The sequence below is a fragment of the Neovison vison genome, chromosome 13 (assembly GCF_020171115.1).
Source record: "Neovison vison isolate M4711 chromosome 13, ASM_NN_V1, whole genome shotgun sequence".
NCBI lineage: Eukaryota > Metazoa > Chordata > Mammalia > Carnivora > Mustelidae > Neogale > Neogale vison.
Window position 1 is genome coordinate 15,737,108 of NC_058103.1, and position 16,591 is coordinate 15,753,698.

The 16,591-nt window shown below is 39.2% G+C and overlaps 1 protein-coding gene across 8 annotated transcripts in view; it reads right to left on the minus strand.

The window, feature by feature from the left end:
- MLH3 (mutL homolog 3) overlaps positions 1-16,070 on the minus strand; it is a 37,389-nt gene extending 21,319 nt beyond the window's left edge. For 3 of the 8 annotated variants that reach the window (XR_006381747.1, XM_044231637.1, XM_044231643.1), the window contains exons 1-5: positions 11,209-15,163; positions 8,181-8,279; positions 7,391-7,479; positions 6,297-6,401; positions 4,638-4,710 (exon numbers count right to left, since the gene is read on the minus strand). Coding sequence is in view for 7 of the 8 variants with exons in the window: in XM_044231637.1 (XP_044087572.1) it covers positions 4,638-4,710; positions 6,297-6,401; positions 7,391-7,479; positions 8,181-8,279; positions 11,209-14,608 (3,766 nt within the window). In the remaining variant the exon portion in view is untranslated. Of the gene's footprint in view, positions 1-4,637; positions 4,711-6,296; positions 6,402-7,390; positions 7,480-8,180; positions 8,280-11,208; positions 15,164-15,864 lie in introns of those variants that run through there. The other 5 variants (XM_044231642.1, XM_044231639.1, XM_044231640.1 and 2 more) reach the window with 5 other exon arrangements.
- Between the last annotated feature and the right edge of the window lie 521 nt (positions 16,071-16,591).

Below are 16,591 nucleotides of genomic sequence, written 5' to 3' on the forward strand. Positions count from 1 at the left end.
ATATTAAAAAAGGTGGCCGCCAGATCTAGTACACTTTAGATCAGAGGTCAGCAAATTTTTTCTGTGGCTTTTTAGGACATATGGTTTCTGTCACAACTACTCAACTATTTCTTTTGAACCAAAGCAGCCATAGACAATACAGTAACACTGTAGCTGTGTTCCAATAAAACTTCATTCTGAAATATTAATTTCATATCATTTTAATGTGTCAAGAAATATTATTCTTTTGCTTTTTTCAACCACTCAAAAATGTAAAAACCATTCTTAGCTCCCTGGGTGCACAAAAGCGGGTGGTGGTTGGATCTGGCCCTCAGTCCTAGTTTGCCTTGCTTCGACTCAGGCTTCTCAAACTCTGATGAGCATTCAACCTGCGGATCCTACAGAATCTCATTCAGCAGATTAGAGATGGGACGCAAGATCATACAATTCTTTTTTCTTTGAAAGATTTTATTTATTTATTGGAGACAGACAGAGCATGACTTGGGGGGGGGGGAGAGAAGGAGGAGCCAACTCCCCGCTGAGGAGGAAATCAGATGCGGACTCCATCCCAGGAGCCCAAGATCACAACCTGAGCCAAAGGGAGACGCTTAAGTGGCTGAGCCACCCAGGCGCCCTGAGATTCTGCAGTTCTAAAAAATTTCCAAGTGATGCTATTTACAGACCATGATTTGAGTAGCAAGGCTTCTGACTCTCAAGTGCAAAAGAGAAGGCAGAATGTTCCTACCCAAAAAGCCAAACCTACAGGGAAATCCCTTTCTCACTGACAGGACTGACTCTCAATTACATTAATACATCTTTTTGTCTTGTAATTTTATCACTTTGGGCCAAAGGGTTGAGGTTTATTGCTATTGGTCATATTGAAATAAAAGTTCTCCTCTTGAATTTGATCAAAATAGATAATTCCTGTTTTTCCCATTTCTACTAAAGAATTGAATGTTACTATGACACCATCAAATTCATGGCATGAGAGCTTAAGACTTAAGGGGAAAAAGGAAGTAATTTTTCTGACGGCATGTTCAACCACAGGAACATGAATTTTAAATTCCTTTGAGGATAGGAGGAGTTGCAGCTGGTTGTGATGAAGAGGGAACATCCTGTATTGGGCAAAACAATGGAATAAATAAAAAAAATTGTGAGGGAGTAACCTCAAACTTAAAATGAGTTGGTATGAATTACCAAGAGTCAGGGGCCCTAGGAAATCAATTCTGTACCTGATGGTAGCAGAATGATTTATAGTCTATATACTGTTCACAACATTTTCTCCATTCCTTGAATGAAGCAGAAGATATGAAGTAATTTAATCATGTCAGAAGCTGTATTTTTGTCTAACACAACAGAATAGCAGTTTCATAAGGGGAAGGAATTCTATCTGTTATACTCCCAGCATGTATAATAGTACAAGGCACATCAAGGACACTCAATAGATATTTACAGAATAAATGAATGAACCCTTATTCTTTGGGGTATCATAGCAACTATATTTTATCACAGGTGGAAGTATGCTATACAAAATACCAATTTATGAGTATATGGGATTAATTTCACTATAATTTAAAACAATATATTCATCAATTTAAAAAACATGCAAATATTAAAATAAGTCAATTACAAGAATAAAATTCATGAGTGACAGTAAAAACACTTACATTTTGATTTTAAAAAATGTATTTATGTAAGAGTTCTCTTTGGTGGTATCTAACTAAAATTGACCATGGAACAACAAGGGTTGGAACTGCTTGGGGCATCTACACGCTGATTTTTTTCAATAAATACAGTACTGTAAGTGTATTTTCTCTTCTTCATGATTTTGTTAGTAACAATTTCTATAGCTTATTTTATTGTAAGAATACAACATATCAACTACATAACATATAAAATATGCATTGTTTAAGTTATCAATAAGGCTTTGGTCAAAAGTAGGCTAATAGTAGTTAAGTTTTGGGGGGTGTCAGAAGTTATACATGGGTTTTGATTGTGTGGGGGTTTAGGGCTCCTCTGCACTGTTCAAAAGTCAACTATAAACCCAATGATAAGAGAAATTTAAATAGGTCCCTTTTGCTTCTCTGAACATCTCAGATTTTGTGGCTATACTCATCTCAGATGCCATTATAGAGATTTTGGTATTCAACAACAAAGAGGGGCACCTGGGTAGCTCACTCAGTTCAACGTCTGACCCATGATTTTGGCTCATGCCATGAGCTCAGGGTTGTGGGATCAAGCCCTGCATTGGCTCTGAGCTTAGCATGTGTGGAGTCTGCTGGAGATCCCTCTACATGCTGGGTCTCTTTCTCTCTCTCAAATAAATAAATAAATAAAATCATTAAACAACAAAGAATTCCAGGTAATCAAAACCTTAGGAAAAAATCTGTTCATTTTCCCAAAATGATGAAACTACTAGAATTGACTTTCACTCGTATTTATGACAATCTTGACAGCACTTTTAATTTGCCTTTGATCTATTATGACATTTACTAAATAAATCTACAATATAAGCAAGGTAAAAGGGAATACTCTGGAATGCAAAGAGAATGAACTGCTTCCAAACTTTCGAAGCATCCCCCTGCACGTCTGCCTGTCTGGACCCAAGCCCTTCACAGGTGCTCAGAGCTCTCGGCCATACAGTATCAAGCATTCCTCATAAATGTGCTCGAGTCTTCTCATTTAAAAAGAAAAATGAAAAACAAGCCTTCTTTCACCCTTAGCCTCCTTCAGTCCTACATGGGACAGATTTCTGAGACTCTCCTTGGGATCTCTGTCACCTGGTCCTGCATCATTCACTCAGTGAAGAAGTCAGAAAATGAGGAGTCATCTTTGATTCCTTTGCCATACCCAATGCATCACTGAACGCTGCTGACCTTATCTTCTACTTATCTCTCTAATGCACTTGCTTTTCTCCAGTCCACCCTGGTCTTCACCAACTATCATCTTTAGATATTGCAGTATCCGGGATGCCTGGGTGGCTCAGTTGGTTAGACAACTGCCTTCAGCTCAGGTCATGATCTCGGAGTCCCGGGATCGAGTCCCGCATTGGGCTCCCAGCTCCACAGGGAGTCAGCTTCTCTCTCTGCCCTTCTCCTCACTCATGCTCTCTCTCCCTGTCTCTCTCTCAAATAAATAAATAAAATCTTAAAAAAAAAAAAAAAGAATAGATATTGCAGTATCCTACAGTCTCTCTGCAATTACTGGGACTCTACCCCAGCCCCAACCCATTCTCCATACTGCAACCAGAGCAGTATTTCCAAGGCACAAATGCAATATGACATGTATCACTGCAAAAACAAACAATAACAAAAGAAAACAAAAAGCTTTCCATTGTTTCCAATCGGGGTTGAGACAAATACAAAGACGGTAACTGACACTTAAGAACTGGCTGTGACCTACTTCTCTGGCCTCATCTCCATGCTCTCATTCCAGCTGCATTTGTCCTGCTTCCTCTCACTAGAGGAGAGGAAATCAAATATATATCATTTGTCATTCCTCAGCCCAGAATACTCTTCCCTCCCTTGGTTACCTAGTTAGCTCACACATACTTCAGATCTCATTTTACCAAGAAAACCTTCCGAGGCTTTCCTAACTAAATCAAATCTCTCAGTACCGTTTTTTTTTTTTACAGCATCTTATCTCTTGGGGCACCTAGGTGACTCAGTCGGTTGGGCGTCTGCCTTCAGCTCAGGTCATGATCCCTGGGACCTGGGTTCGAGTCCCACTTCGGGCTCCCTGTGCAATGGGGAGTCTGCTTCTCTCTCTGACCTTTCCCCGTTTCATGCTTTCTCTCTCTCTCTCTCTCTCAAATAAAATCTTTAAAAAAACAAATAAAATCTTGTTTCTCTCTTCCATAACTTTAGCTAGAATTAAAATTTTAATGTTTATCTACTTATCTGTTTCTCTTACATGCATATTCTTCCCCACCATTGTAGCTCTAGGGCCTAGTATAGTCCCTGTCATGCAACAGGCAATCAATATTTGTTGAATGAGTTAATGTTATTGTTTACAAACTACTATTGTTGTATTAAAGCAGGTCACCAAGGTATTATATGTAACTCTTACTAAACGTAGCAGAGTTCATTATATAAACTTTCTATTATTATAAAGGGAATACATGAAAACATTATAAAAAAGTCAAATACTATAAAATACTTTAGAGAGTAAAAGATGAAATTTCCCCTTTGCCCACTCTCATCGTCACCCACAAGGTAACTATTATTAATAGCTTAAAATGTATCTTATATATGTATGTCTCTGCAGATGCATATAAAACTAATGTACTTTAAAACTGTTCTTTCATAATATTAATTTAAATTGGTTTTCCCAGTTGGTTTTAATCTGCCCAAATCACAGCAACAGAATTAAAAATACTTTAAAAGGAGTCTACCAGACCAGCTGCTTATTAATGAAGGCTAAATTCCAATCTTTTTTTTCTTTTAAAGATTTTATTTATTTATTTGAGAGAGAGAGGAGAGAGTGAGCCAGAGAAAGAGCATTAGAGGAGGGGCAGAGGGAGAGAGAGAAGCAGACTCCCCTGCTAAGGAGGGAGCCTGATATGGGACTCAATCCCAGGACCCCAGGATCACAACCAGAGCCGAAGACAGCGGTCAACTGACTGAGCCACCCAGTCGCCCCCTGAACTCCAACCTTACCTGCTTTGCCATTCTCTTCAGTCTTGGTGCTCATTAAACAGGCAATAAACTTGTTATCCACTTGCTGAAGAACCTGCCACACATTAAAATAAGAAACACAACACTAAATACAAATTAACAAAGTTTTATCTACATATAAAGAGAAAAAAGTGTACTTAATTAAGAGTCATTTGCACTGTGGGGCGCCTGGGTGGCTCAGTGGGTTAAAGCCTCTGCCTTCAGCTCAGGTCATGATCCCAGGGCTCTGGGATCAAGCCTCACATCGGGCTCTCTGCTCAGCAGGGAGCCTGCTTCCTCCTCTCCCTCTGCCTGCTTCTCTGCCTACTTGTGATCTCTGTCTGTCAAATAAATAAATAAAATCTTTAAAAAAAAAAAAAAAAGAGTCATTTGCAGTGTAACATTCATACCTAAAACTATGGTAAGGTCCTGATGAATCTGGAGGAGTCATTAGGAAAGATTGAAAAATGGGCAAGTAAAATGATCAGAACACATAAAGGAAGGAGACTACAGGCTAAGAATTCTAAAAGGGACATGCTAACAAAACTTTAGAGTAGACCTGAAATGTTCCCAATAGAATGACTCTTATTAATAGGAAATAGGACCAGAGAATTATTAATATGATCAGAGACTGCTAACAAATGGGGCTAAAATAAATTTTGAAAATTTATGCAAAAGCAAGGAAAATCATTTTGGAGGAGCTAGTCCCTTACAATTGTAAGTTAAAAGCCACAAGGGGCTTTAATCTGTGGTGGCTCCTCTCTGTCCAGGTACAGAAAAGGTTCTCCCTATACTTCCCTGCCTCACTCCCCTAATTCTGGATCAAGAGCTTGCTTTGCGGCCACCTGGGTGGCTCAGTCATTAAGTGGCTGCCTTCATGACTGCCTTTGGCTCAGGTCTTGATCCCAGGGCCCTGGAACTGAGGCCTACATCCGGCTCCCTCCTCAGCGGGAAGCCTGTTTCTCCCTCTCACGCTCCCTCTGCTTGTGTTCCTTCTCTCTATGTGTCTCTCTCTGTCAAATAAATAAATAAAATCTTAAAAAAAAAAAAAAAAAGAGCCTGCTTTGCTCTGGTACCAGGTCAATGACAGGTTAGGAGTTCGCCTGTATCTGTCTAACCTCCTAATTTGTTTCCATACTGAAAATAAGTAGACAAAGACAGTCTGAGTGGTGTAGGGAGAGGGAAAACTAGCAAAGCAGATGAAACAAGGGGTTCCTTTTGTTAACAGAGATCCTGAATCTGGAGTCTCCTAAGCCATGTCCTTTGTGGCCTCACACAATAGAAGGTCATTTACAAAGGGGCACTGTTAATACATTTAAGGACAATGCCTCTACAGTATTTACTTGATTTATTAATTATTGTCAAAATATAAAGTCAATATATATAATCCTTGAAACTGTGAACCTCAATCTATAATTCATCCCTCCAAGCTTGTTCACACTACTGAAGACATTTTTTCTTTGTAATTAAAATTAGTCCTTTTGCTTTTTCTTCTGATAAAAAGAAATTTTTTTTCTTCTTACATAAGTTCCAGAAGATTTTAAAACATACATGTGCCTTGACCAGGGTTGTCTAGATCATCAAATATATTCAATTTCACAAGAGTTTGTCCAGGTTGGGTCCTACATATATTTTTACGAGATTCCAAAGTCAACTTCTTACCTGCATTGAATGAATCATTTCTTTGGTGAAACGATAAGGATACAAGACATTGTGAATTTTAACCACCAAGCTTTTGGCCTGGCCACTGCTTACATCAACAGCAACCTAGAAGGACCCATCATAAACATCATTTAAATTTTAATTCTTTATATCTGCAGAGCTGTTTTACTAAAGGTCTCAAAGTGCTTTAAAACATTCATTTTCATAGAACCTATTAGAAGTGTGTTGACTTCAGAAATTCAAAAGGCTCTGTAAATTATTAGCCTTAAATAATAATTCTGGGTTATAAACAAAATTACTAACAAAAACCAATGATGTTTCAGAATAACAAATCTGTTTATGCACCATGATCAAGTCCTTAAATACAACTTAACTGAAAAATCAGTAATCAAATGTTTATTTATTTTATACATTTATTTCATTTCATTACAACACATGAGTAACGTTCTGTGATAACCTACTGAGGAGAGAACATAAACTCACATCCCATGATGAAGTATCCTGCCAGTAGAAGTCTAGCTACTTTATATAATGATTTAATGTATTTTGTGTTTTTTAAATTATCACCCCCTCACCAAATACTTTGCCAAAGGTGCAAGTCAGGTTTTCTAAAAGTGGCAAACACATTTACTATTCACAAACTGATCACACTCTACACATGTTTAATCCAAAATGTGTGAGCTCCCAAAATGCTATGAATTCTGATTCCTCCCCTCTACATTAAATAATTAAATAGCATTAAATAATTAAATAGTATTCCCAAATAAATTATTTGGAAACATGCCCACTATCCATTTGTAATTTAAAATTAGTGTAGTCATTCATGCCCATGGACAACTTAAATGAAATCCAAATTTTAAAATAACAAGCAAAGGGGCGCCTGGGTGGCTCAGTGGATTAAGCCGCTGCCTTCGGCTCAGGTCATGATCTCAGTGTCCTGGGATCGAGCCCCACTTCGGGCTCTCTGCTCAGCGGGCAGCCTGCTTCCCCCTCTGTCTCTGCCTGCCTCTCTGCCTACTTGTGATCTCTCTCTCTGTCAAATAAAATAATTAAAATCTTTAAAAAAAAAAATAACAAGCAAAGAGTAGACCCACCTCTGGATAACGGGCAAATACTGGATTTTCCCATTCTGAGAACAAAGATTGAAGTGATTCTCTACCTACAGGATCATCCACCACAGTATCTAAGGCAAAAGGGAACAGGTATAGTTGGCATCAAGAGCCTCAGAAAAAGAAAGTGAATGGCGTCTCATATTTGGTGTGGTGCAGCCTCAAGACCAAAGAGCAGACATATTGTTCCAATATTCTACAAATGTTCAGTGTTTGCTGGATCTCTAAATTGTTTTGATCTGTTACTTTTTAAACTAGAGATGATGACTGCGTCTTCTGGCATTATAGCTTTTTCTCCAAACTATGTTCAGGAGATATTTCAGAATACAAGTTGAGAAGAAACTGGTTCAAATTAGTAGTCTCACCATCTTTAGATAAAAACACACCTTACCTATTTTTAGAAACAAGGAACAAATATAAAGTCTGTAGCTTTTTTTGAAAATAAGAATTTTGCTTACATAAAACTACAACAATATGGAGCAAAACTCCAATCTTTAAAAGTAAGAGATAATTTCTCAATCACAAGACACCATAGATGGTTCATAATCACCCAGGATTGACTTCAAGTCTGGAAAAGTAATTTCTGATCTAAATGCATGCACTGAATTACTTAGTTCTGCTGTGAAATAGGACCGTGGGGAATTCCTGGTTCCAGTAAGGCACAGCTGGCACTGATCAAGCTTAATAATACAACCCTGCTTTTTAAAAAAATATTTTTGAATTAGGTGGTACAGGACACACTAGGTGTCCCAGCAACCTCTGTTATTGCCCCTACCTCTGGTCTTCTGTCTCATCACAGTCCTCTCTTCCCGAGCTCTTGGAAGGAAAGGAAGAACGAGGTTGCTTCTAAAAGGATGACACCTGTACTGAGATCCTAAATGTAAAAAGGAAACCTACACATTTGAACTCAAAATATATATTATTAAATAATCAAGTTACATAAAAAATCTTTCTGCACAAACCAAATCAAGATATAAGGTTGACTACTAGACTGAGAATCAGAGTTCTTAAATGAAGTTATGCTACTAACTTAGGAATCTACATTAATGTCTAGTCCCATTATCCATCTATACCACAGAATGAGCACTGAAAATAGATCACCGATTCTCAATGGGCACAATTTCATATGCGGGACATTTGGCAACATTTGGTTGCCACAACTTGTGTGAGGGGTGCTACCGACATCTAGCAGACAGAGGCCAGGAACACTGCCGAATATCCTTCAGTGTGTAGGACAAACCTACAACTAGACATTATGTTTGTTCATTTGGACTAGAATTATCTAGTTCAAAATGTCAACAGTGTCATGGTTGAGATAGTCAATATTAAATATATAGTGGTACTCGACTGTTACCCTTCACTACTTGGTACAAACTTCACCAGTCCCCAATCTATATGTCTCTTATACCCAAAATATGTTTCTATTACAACATTTATGTCACCATATTATGTTTAGATAGCTGTCTGCAACAGCCATCTAACAGATTGTGAACTCCTGCAAGCCAAGTCAGTGAATATGCAACCTAGCACAGTATGACCGGTCAATAAATGAATACATGAGTAGACAAAAGAACGAAAAGTTCTCAATATAAACTCCAAAGTCCAGTAAGATCTGGCCCAAATTCTGCCCTCCTCTCTGAAGGATGATTTTGAGTTTTAGAAATAATGCCTGAATTTGACAGTTTTTGAATAGGGGCAAAACATGACGAAACTTTATTTCAAAAAGATAAATCTGTTGGGCAAAAATTGAAAAGGCTCATTCAGAATGATAAAATTAAAGGGTAAGGTGAAATAAGGTTGTGTCACCATCATAGAAAGGACAGAGTTAAAGGCTTTTTAAAGAAAACTGCCAGGTCTTGAAGATTTGACACTACTCCTTAAAACTACCTTTACTGGGGCGCCTGGGTGGCTCAGTGGGTTGGGCCTCTGCCTTCGGCTCAGGTCATGATCCCAGGGTCCTGGGATCGAGCCCCGCATCGGGCTCTCTGCTCAGCGGGGAGCCTGCCTCCTCCTCTCTCTGTGCCTGCCTCTCTGCCTGCTTGTCATCTCTCTCTGTCAAATAAATAAATAAAATCTTTAAAAAAAAAAAAAAAAAACTACCTTTATAGGTCTTCTCTTCTGTACAATTAATTCACCTCTTAACAACTCATCTTAGGTAACGTTTTTATGTAAGGTTCAGCAGTGTTCCAATGTCCTACTATGTATGAGTCCTTTCCAGAGAGGTAACATTCCATGTGAGTAGAGGGCGCTTAGGAGCCATCTTTCCATGGAACTTGTTTCTATACCCAACATACTTTATTTTTCCTTCGGAAATTGAGTTAACATGAGCCTTCAGAGTTCACTGCAAGACTTGCTAATCTAGAAAGTCAGGTTGAAGTGTTTGAAACATCTAGATTGATTTAACGGGAGCAGAGGTTTATGCTGAGTACGGCAACTGGCAACTGAGATTCCCTCCTTGGTTTTAGCAACAACCACCTCCGTGTAATGTAATCAAGTTCTTTTTTGTCACCATTTTAGAAGCAGTTGTATTTCAGGACGATGAGGTGCCAGTACCTTGGGCTTACCTCTGATAAGCATGAGGTATAAATCAGGACATTAAGTTACAAAGAGCGAAAAACACGTGTGTCTTTAGGAGCAACCTCAGAGTCTCAGGAGCAGTACTCAAAGACAAGGGTTTTCTCCCTACTTAATACTTTGTAAATTACTATGGTAATTATTTTTTTCACAAGGAAAAAACTGGAAACCATTGAAAAATAAAGGTCTTATTTAACCTTAGATAAATCAGAGCCTCCTGCTAGAGATATTCATCCTAGGGAAAATTACAAGTTAATTTGCAATTACATTCATACATACATTCTTCTGTAAATTCAAGACTTTTAATATGGATGAACATTTAATGTTTATCCTCCTGATGCAAAACCAAGATTATAGCCAGATGGAAACCACTTTACCATCTCCCAACATCTGGCTTTCCACACACTGCCAAAACCATGAAACTTTAATGTTGACTGGGACCTGAGAATTCAAGAGTCACAGTGTGGGCTCTGATGGAGCCTTCTGGTAGGATTTAAAAGCTACATTGTTTCTGAGTAACAGCTACTTATAGTATAAGCAGTTCAAATGGGTTAACATATAATATAATATAATATAATATAATATAATATAATATAATATAATATAATATAACATATAATATAATATAATAAACTATATTTGAAAAGTACAGTTAGGAAAGTACATACTTTACCTACATTCCAAAAAATTTATGGTCAGGTCTTTTTCTAAAAACACACAAAAAAGTTCAAAATATATAGTACTGTACTGAGCCACAGATTATCTGGGAAACCTAGGATGATTATAGGATCATTCTGGCCCTTTACCTGGGAGCTGCAGAAAGCAACTTCCAGAAAACTATCACACTGGCATTGCAGGTATCTTTAAAGACAAATTTCTAAGAGCTATATGTTTGGGAGAGAGAAGAAAGTGGGGTAGGGGAGCACTGTGGATCTTCTCAACTACTAATAGCATAATTTTCATTAAAAATAGTCTCATCCTTCTATATGTCCACACACCCACAGACACATATACATACACTTCCATTCTACTACCAGTCTTTCTTGTATTTTTAGATATAAACAGTACTGGATCTAGAGAATCTTCATATACCATAAAAGACATTTTGTAATTAAACTTCAAAATGTTCCAACAGCTGAGATAATCTCTTTGGGCAATGATTATCTCACACCTTAGACATTATTTCCACCTTCAAAAGCACTTCATGCCAATGAATACTACATGCTTACCATTCTCATGTATGACCTCCACAGCTACAGTTGTTAGGTCTTTAGTACAAGCAGCCCGAACATCCTCAGTGGGAGCAGTGAATGTGCTGAGTCCAGTTATTTTGTTGATGTAAACCATTCTTCCCAGGGCCACATCAAAATGCTGCTGCCAATCCAAAGAACATGTGCTTGACTCTTCATCTACAGAACAAGTTCTTGCTATAAACTCTTCACTCTGAAAACACGGTCCATTTTGGTCAGAGGTGGAATCTTCCACGTGACCCACTGACATTCTACTTGGAGAGTCAGGACTTCCTATCTGTGGTTCTGAAGCCACAAGAACATCTGAATCTTTACTGACAACATTAGAATGATTACAGGGTAACACCAAAGGAGTTTCTGGTATCACAGAGTTCTCTGTTTTGTTGTTAGAGTATGTTTCACTATCCTTATTGAAGGAATTATCTGGAGTGACAGAGTCCAACATTGGAATGACGCCACTCTCTGTTTTTTCATATTCACTTTGAAATAACTTACAAGAAGCTAAGGTTAACCCACTGCACAAGTCATGGTCTCTCCTCCTAGAATCTGATAGTGGAAGTTCATAGAAGTGACTCATCATTTCCATTGCTTGAGTCTCTCTTTCTGAACCTTTCATTCTGGATAATTTAGAGGCCAGAGATTTAGGAGACTGCTTGACACACAAAGGTTTTCTGTTGAAATGAGATAACTCATTTAAGCAAGGCATCTGTTGTTCCAAACAATCTTCTTCATTGGAGAATGGAAACTTCTTTGAGTAAAGGATGTGACTTACTGTTTGACAACTATTATTTGGGTCTTTATGTTTCACACTAGTGACTTTACAAATGTCTGAGTTGTCCAAGTGATTTTGGTCTGTCCACGGAATGTCAGGTTCCATTTGAGGACTAAGACTGGTAGAGATTTCAAAATTATTATTTTCTTCTACTTCTACATTCAGAGGATTTTTAACCTTCCCATATTGCCTCTTAAACTTCTCTAAAGATCCCAGTTGTGAACTTAATCTTAGCTTCTTACGGGCTATGGGTTTGGAGGAATCAATCAATTCGTCTATTTTCTTACTACCATTTGAAAGAGGTATACACCAAGGGGAAGAAAAGGATGTGTCAGGTAATAAGCAACCTATGTGTGATTTTTTACTACTTTCCTGAGAAATAGAAACATTTTTATAAGTTGCTATAGGTTTGTTCTCTAGCCCCAAATTTGTATTTGTTCTGCATAATTTTTTGTTGGACAGTTGAGCAAATTCTTTACTTAAAGTGCTAGTTCTGTCTTCGATGTTTGGAGTCTCAACTGAATGGCACGCTCTATTTACAAATGTTTCTTTGGCACTCACAGGACCAGGTTGAATATAGTTTTTAAGCAAATGTTCTCTTTCAGTTGATTTAGTTTGCTCATTTTGTACCACATGAGTTATAAAGCCAGTGGAACATAACTTAACTTGTCCATAACTAAAAATGTTTATTTTTCCACAATTACTAGGTTGTTTTTTCCTTTTCTCTTCCTCCCTCTGAGCACCATGTACTCTTGATAATGTTGGCGCAAAAGGCAGAGGTTGGCATCCCATTTTGGTAGCATCTTTAAATCTCTCTAGTTGATTCTGGGTTCCATTATCTTCCAGGATACTGGTAGCCATGCCATTAACAACAGTACTTGCATTCTGTATTTCTAAATCATCCCCACTCTTCTCAAAGCAGTATGATGTCTGAAAAGGGCTTGCAAACATTTCTGAACTGGTTCCACAGGGATCTTCTGAACAGTTAAGTTCTAAGCAAAGTTCTTTATGTTTTTCATTTTCTCCTGATTCTGATACTTCAGCTGTCTGTTGTTCCAAGATCCTTGATTCTGAGCAAGAGCTATCTTTGATTTGTAAAGATGACTCTATTGCTTTACTATGGCCTGGGCCGTCTGATTCATTAACGTACAAAAAGGAATCATCTGTCTCTTTTCTGAGATCTTCTGAATCTCTAGAATTCTGTGTGTTTCTTCTGTTTTCTATAGCAGCTTTTCTTTTCACAGCTTTTGATTGACAATTAAACATTTCATAGGAATCCAAAATACTATTACATGCTTCTCGGAAACTGGCCTGGTCACCCTTCTCATCAGAGGGCACATGCTTCTGAAGAGTAGCACTGAATAAACTAAAATCATTATCTTCACTAAATTCTTTAATGTCCTCACCTGATAATTCCACAAATAACTTTTCTTTCTTTAAAAACATTTTCACTCCTTCCTGAATGCAAACCAAAACAGTATCCCAGTTCTGAAATTCCATCAGCGTTTTTGCTGGCTCCATGCACACATCATACTCACAGAACTGGCACTGCACATTGATTACATATATCCCGTGAAGTTCTGGGTTAGACCGATGCCGAGGACTTGAATTCATTTGTCTAGTAGCAGAGCCATTCTTTGGCTTGCAAATAATACTTTCTTTCCTCAGTAAAAAGTCAATGAATTTATGCAGCTTTGTCCTTAAAATCAGTCTTTTGTTCACAAACAAAAATTGCATATTCTTATTATAATGTCCTTCAGAGCTGATATAGCCACTAAGCTCAAAGTCCTTATATTTAAATTTTATTTCTCTTAATTTTTGGGACTTACCCAGTCCATAAATTTGACAAAATCGGGAACATACGTCTTTGGTTTTGGGGAGCTGAAGAACCATAGAACCAGAAACATCATTTCTCAAAGAGAAAGAAATGGAGGGGTGCATGAGTGAGAGAGCTTCTATTCTCTGCCTAACTTTCTCGAACTCCAGTCTAGGATCCATGCATTTCCTTCTTACAGGTAACTGATAAAACAGGTTATATACTGTTACGGTTGTCCCAGCACTTGGTCTAGTCAAGTCAGCTTCACAAGCTTTCAGGGCTTTTCCATTCTGAAACAGTTTCACAAAAGTTTTCCCTGTCCTGTTTTTCTTGGATGAAATTTCCACAGCGCTGGCCATGTCAGCGATACTTGCCAAGGCCTCCCCTCGGAAACCATAAAACCTGGGATTCTCCAAGTCCTGTAGAGAGTTGCATTTACTAGTGAAATAACGATTTCCCACCTTGTCTATATCATCACTCCCCATCCCGAGTCCATTGTCTATCACTTGAACTTGGAAGGTTTCCATGTTCACCCTGACAGCCACACATTTTGCTTCAGCATCAATACTGTTGAGGGCAAGCTCCTCAACACACTGGCCTAAGGAGCAGATAGCCAAACCAGAACGCAATCTGGCTTGTACTTCAACTGACAAGCACTTGATCATGGCAGGTAGAAAGTTGGTAAGAATGCCAGGCACTGGTTTCCTTATCTCACTGGAAATAATTGCCTGTGGGGGGAAGAAAAAAAAAAAACACGCACACACTATCAAAGCCTCAGAGTTACACAGCATTATCCCTTTCCCTCAAGCATTACAGAGGAATACCATGAGGTAAATTAAAACTCTTACTAAACCACAGTGCAAGAAACAAAACAAAACAAATTATAGCTTTGATCTCTAGGCAGATCACACAGCTCATGTTTGGTGCAACGGATTTAATATCCAAAGGAGCATTGACAATTTCATAATTTTCACGGCTCCTTTCTAAATCCCACATGCCCTAAAGTGAAATTATAATCACAATTGAAGTTGACCCGTAAGACAGTGCTCAAAATTCTAATCACTTCACCAAAAACAGATGTCTAAATTAAATTCAGCTAGAAATTCATGAAAAAAGCGTCCAAGCTAGTTTCATAATGTTTATACATTACACAATAACCATGACTTTTAGTAAAAACGCCTCATGAAGGGCTAAGACAGAGGAAATGTAAAAAATCAAACTGTTGTATCAAGATGAGATGGGCATTGAGGGATTATTATTGCTTATTATTGGTTAAACGTTGCCTCAGAGGCAAGAGACTGGAAATGGAAAAGGGTACGGCAGGAATTGCCTTATTATCCACTTTTCTGTATTATTTGATTTTCAAATCTTGTTCACACATTACTTTGATAATCAGTTCTCAGGGGGTCCCTGTATTAACCGTCTTGTGACATTTACAGAGGGCTCCACACTACCTTCACCACAGCAGCGAGGGTCTGGGGCTGTCTGGACTGGATTTTACGCTTCCCTGCCAGGTATAAATTATTAAGATTATAGCGCCACTAAATCTCCTCCCTTCCTCACAGGCGAGAGAGCAGCGTGAACCGGACCTCTCACCAGTGACGGGGCTGGTTTTTCAAGCCCGGGAACACCGAGAGCAGATCCGGCGTTTTTCAAGGTAAGGAACTTCGCGGCCGGCCGCGAAGGAGAGAGGTCAACATTTAACTGGTATTCCGACTGCTACCCAGCGTAACGATTTCTGACGACATCCCACTCTTTTCCGGGCCACAATCAAAGGGGACGATTCGGTCCGGCTCCCCGGCTGCGAAAGCTCCGGGGGTGGGGGTGCGGGTGGGGAAAAGAACCGCCGCCGCAGGTCCCCCAGGCTCAGGCTCCACCCCGACCCCTCCCCCAACCGGCAGGCCAAGCTCGGCCGCCCTGACGCACGAGGCCTCCCGCAGCCTGCGCAGCCGGGTCCCAAACACGCTCGCGGCGGTCGTCAGGGCCTTTCCGCCGTTAGAAAGGCTCCTGTAACCGTCCTTCCGACGCGTGCTTTGCCTTAAGTCACCTCGAACAGCGCTTCACCCAACTCCCGGTTACCAATCGCCTCGGACGCGGGGCGCGGGCACGTCGGCTCGAGAGGCTCATGCACGCGCCACGAGCATGCGCTTCCGAGGTAACCTGCTGGGAACGCGCTTTCGTCCGTGACACGCAAATGCGCACGCGCACCAGCTGTTCTCTGGGAAATAACCTGGGCATCTCTTCTCAATGATACCCGGAATTCTCAATCCTTCTCCCCCTCTACCATGGTGTGAAAGGCTGTTCCCAACAATTTTCACTTCTGCTTTTCTCGTTTTCCTTTCCCCTTCCACCTTCATGTGTACTACCTACCATTTAATTCAATATATGTTATTTGTGTTAGTAGGTCTTCTCTCACTAGAATGTCAACTATTTGAAGGTAGGGATTTTATCTGTTTTGTTTACTTTACAGTGCCTGCCCTGTTAGGCACTCAATGGATGAGTAAATCCACAGCTTTCCATCTTACAGAGTTATAGCATTTCAGAGATGGGAAAGACGGAGAAAATAGCCCATCCCTCTTAATTTGCAGATAAAGACACCAAGAGTCCTTTCATTTACTTTTTTGATATGTTCCTAATGCCACCGCAGCTCCTTTTCAAACTGAATGAGAACCGTAAAAGTGTGAGAATAAGTGTTTGGAAAATTATTAACCCAATCCTCAGTTTTTGCTTCCGGTCTCATTTTCATTAAAACCTATTATTCCCCCAAATTTTTA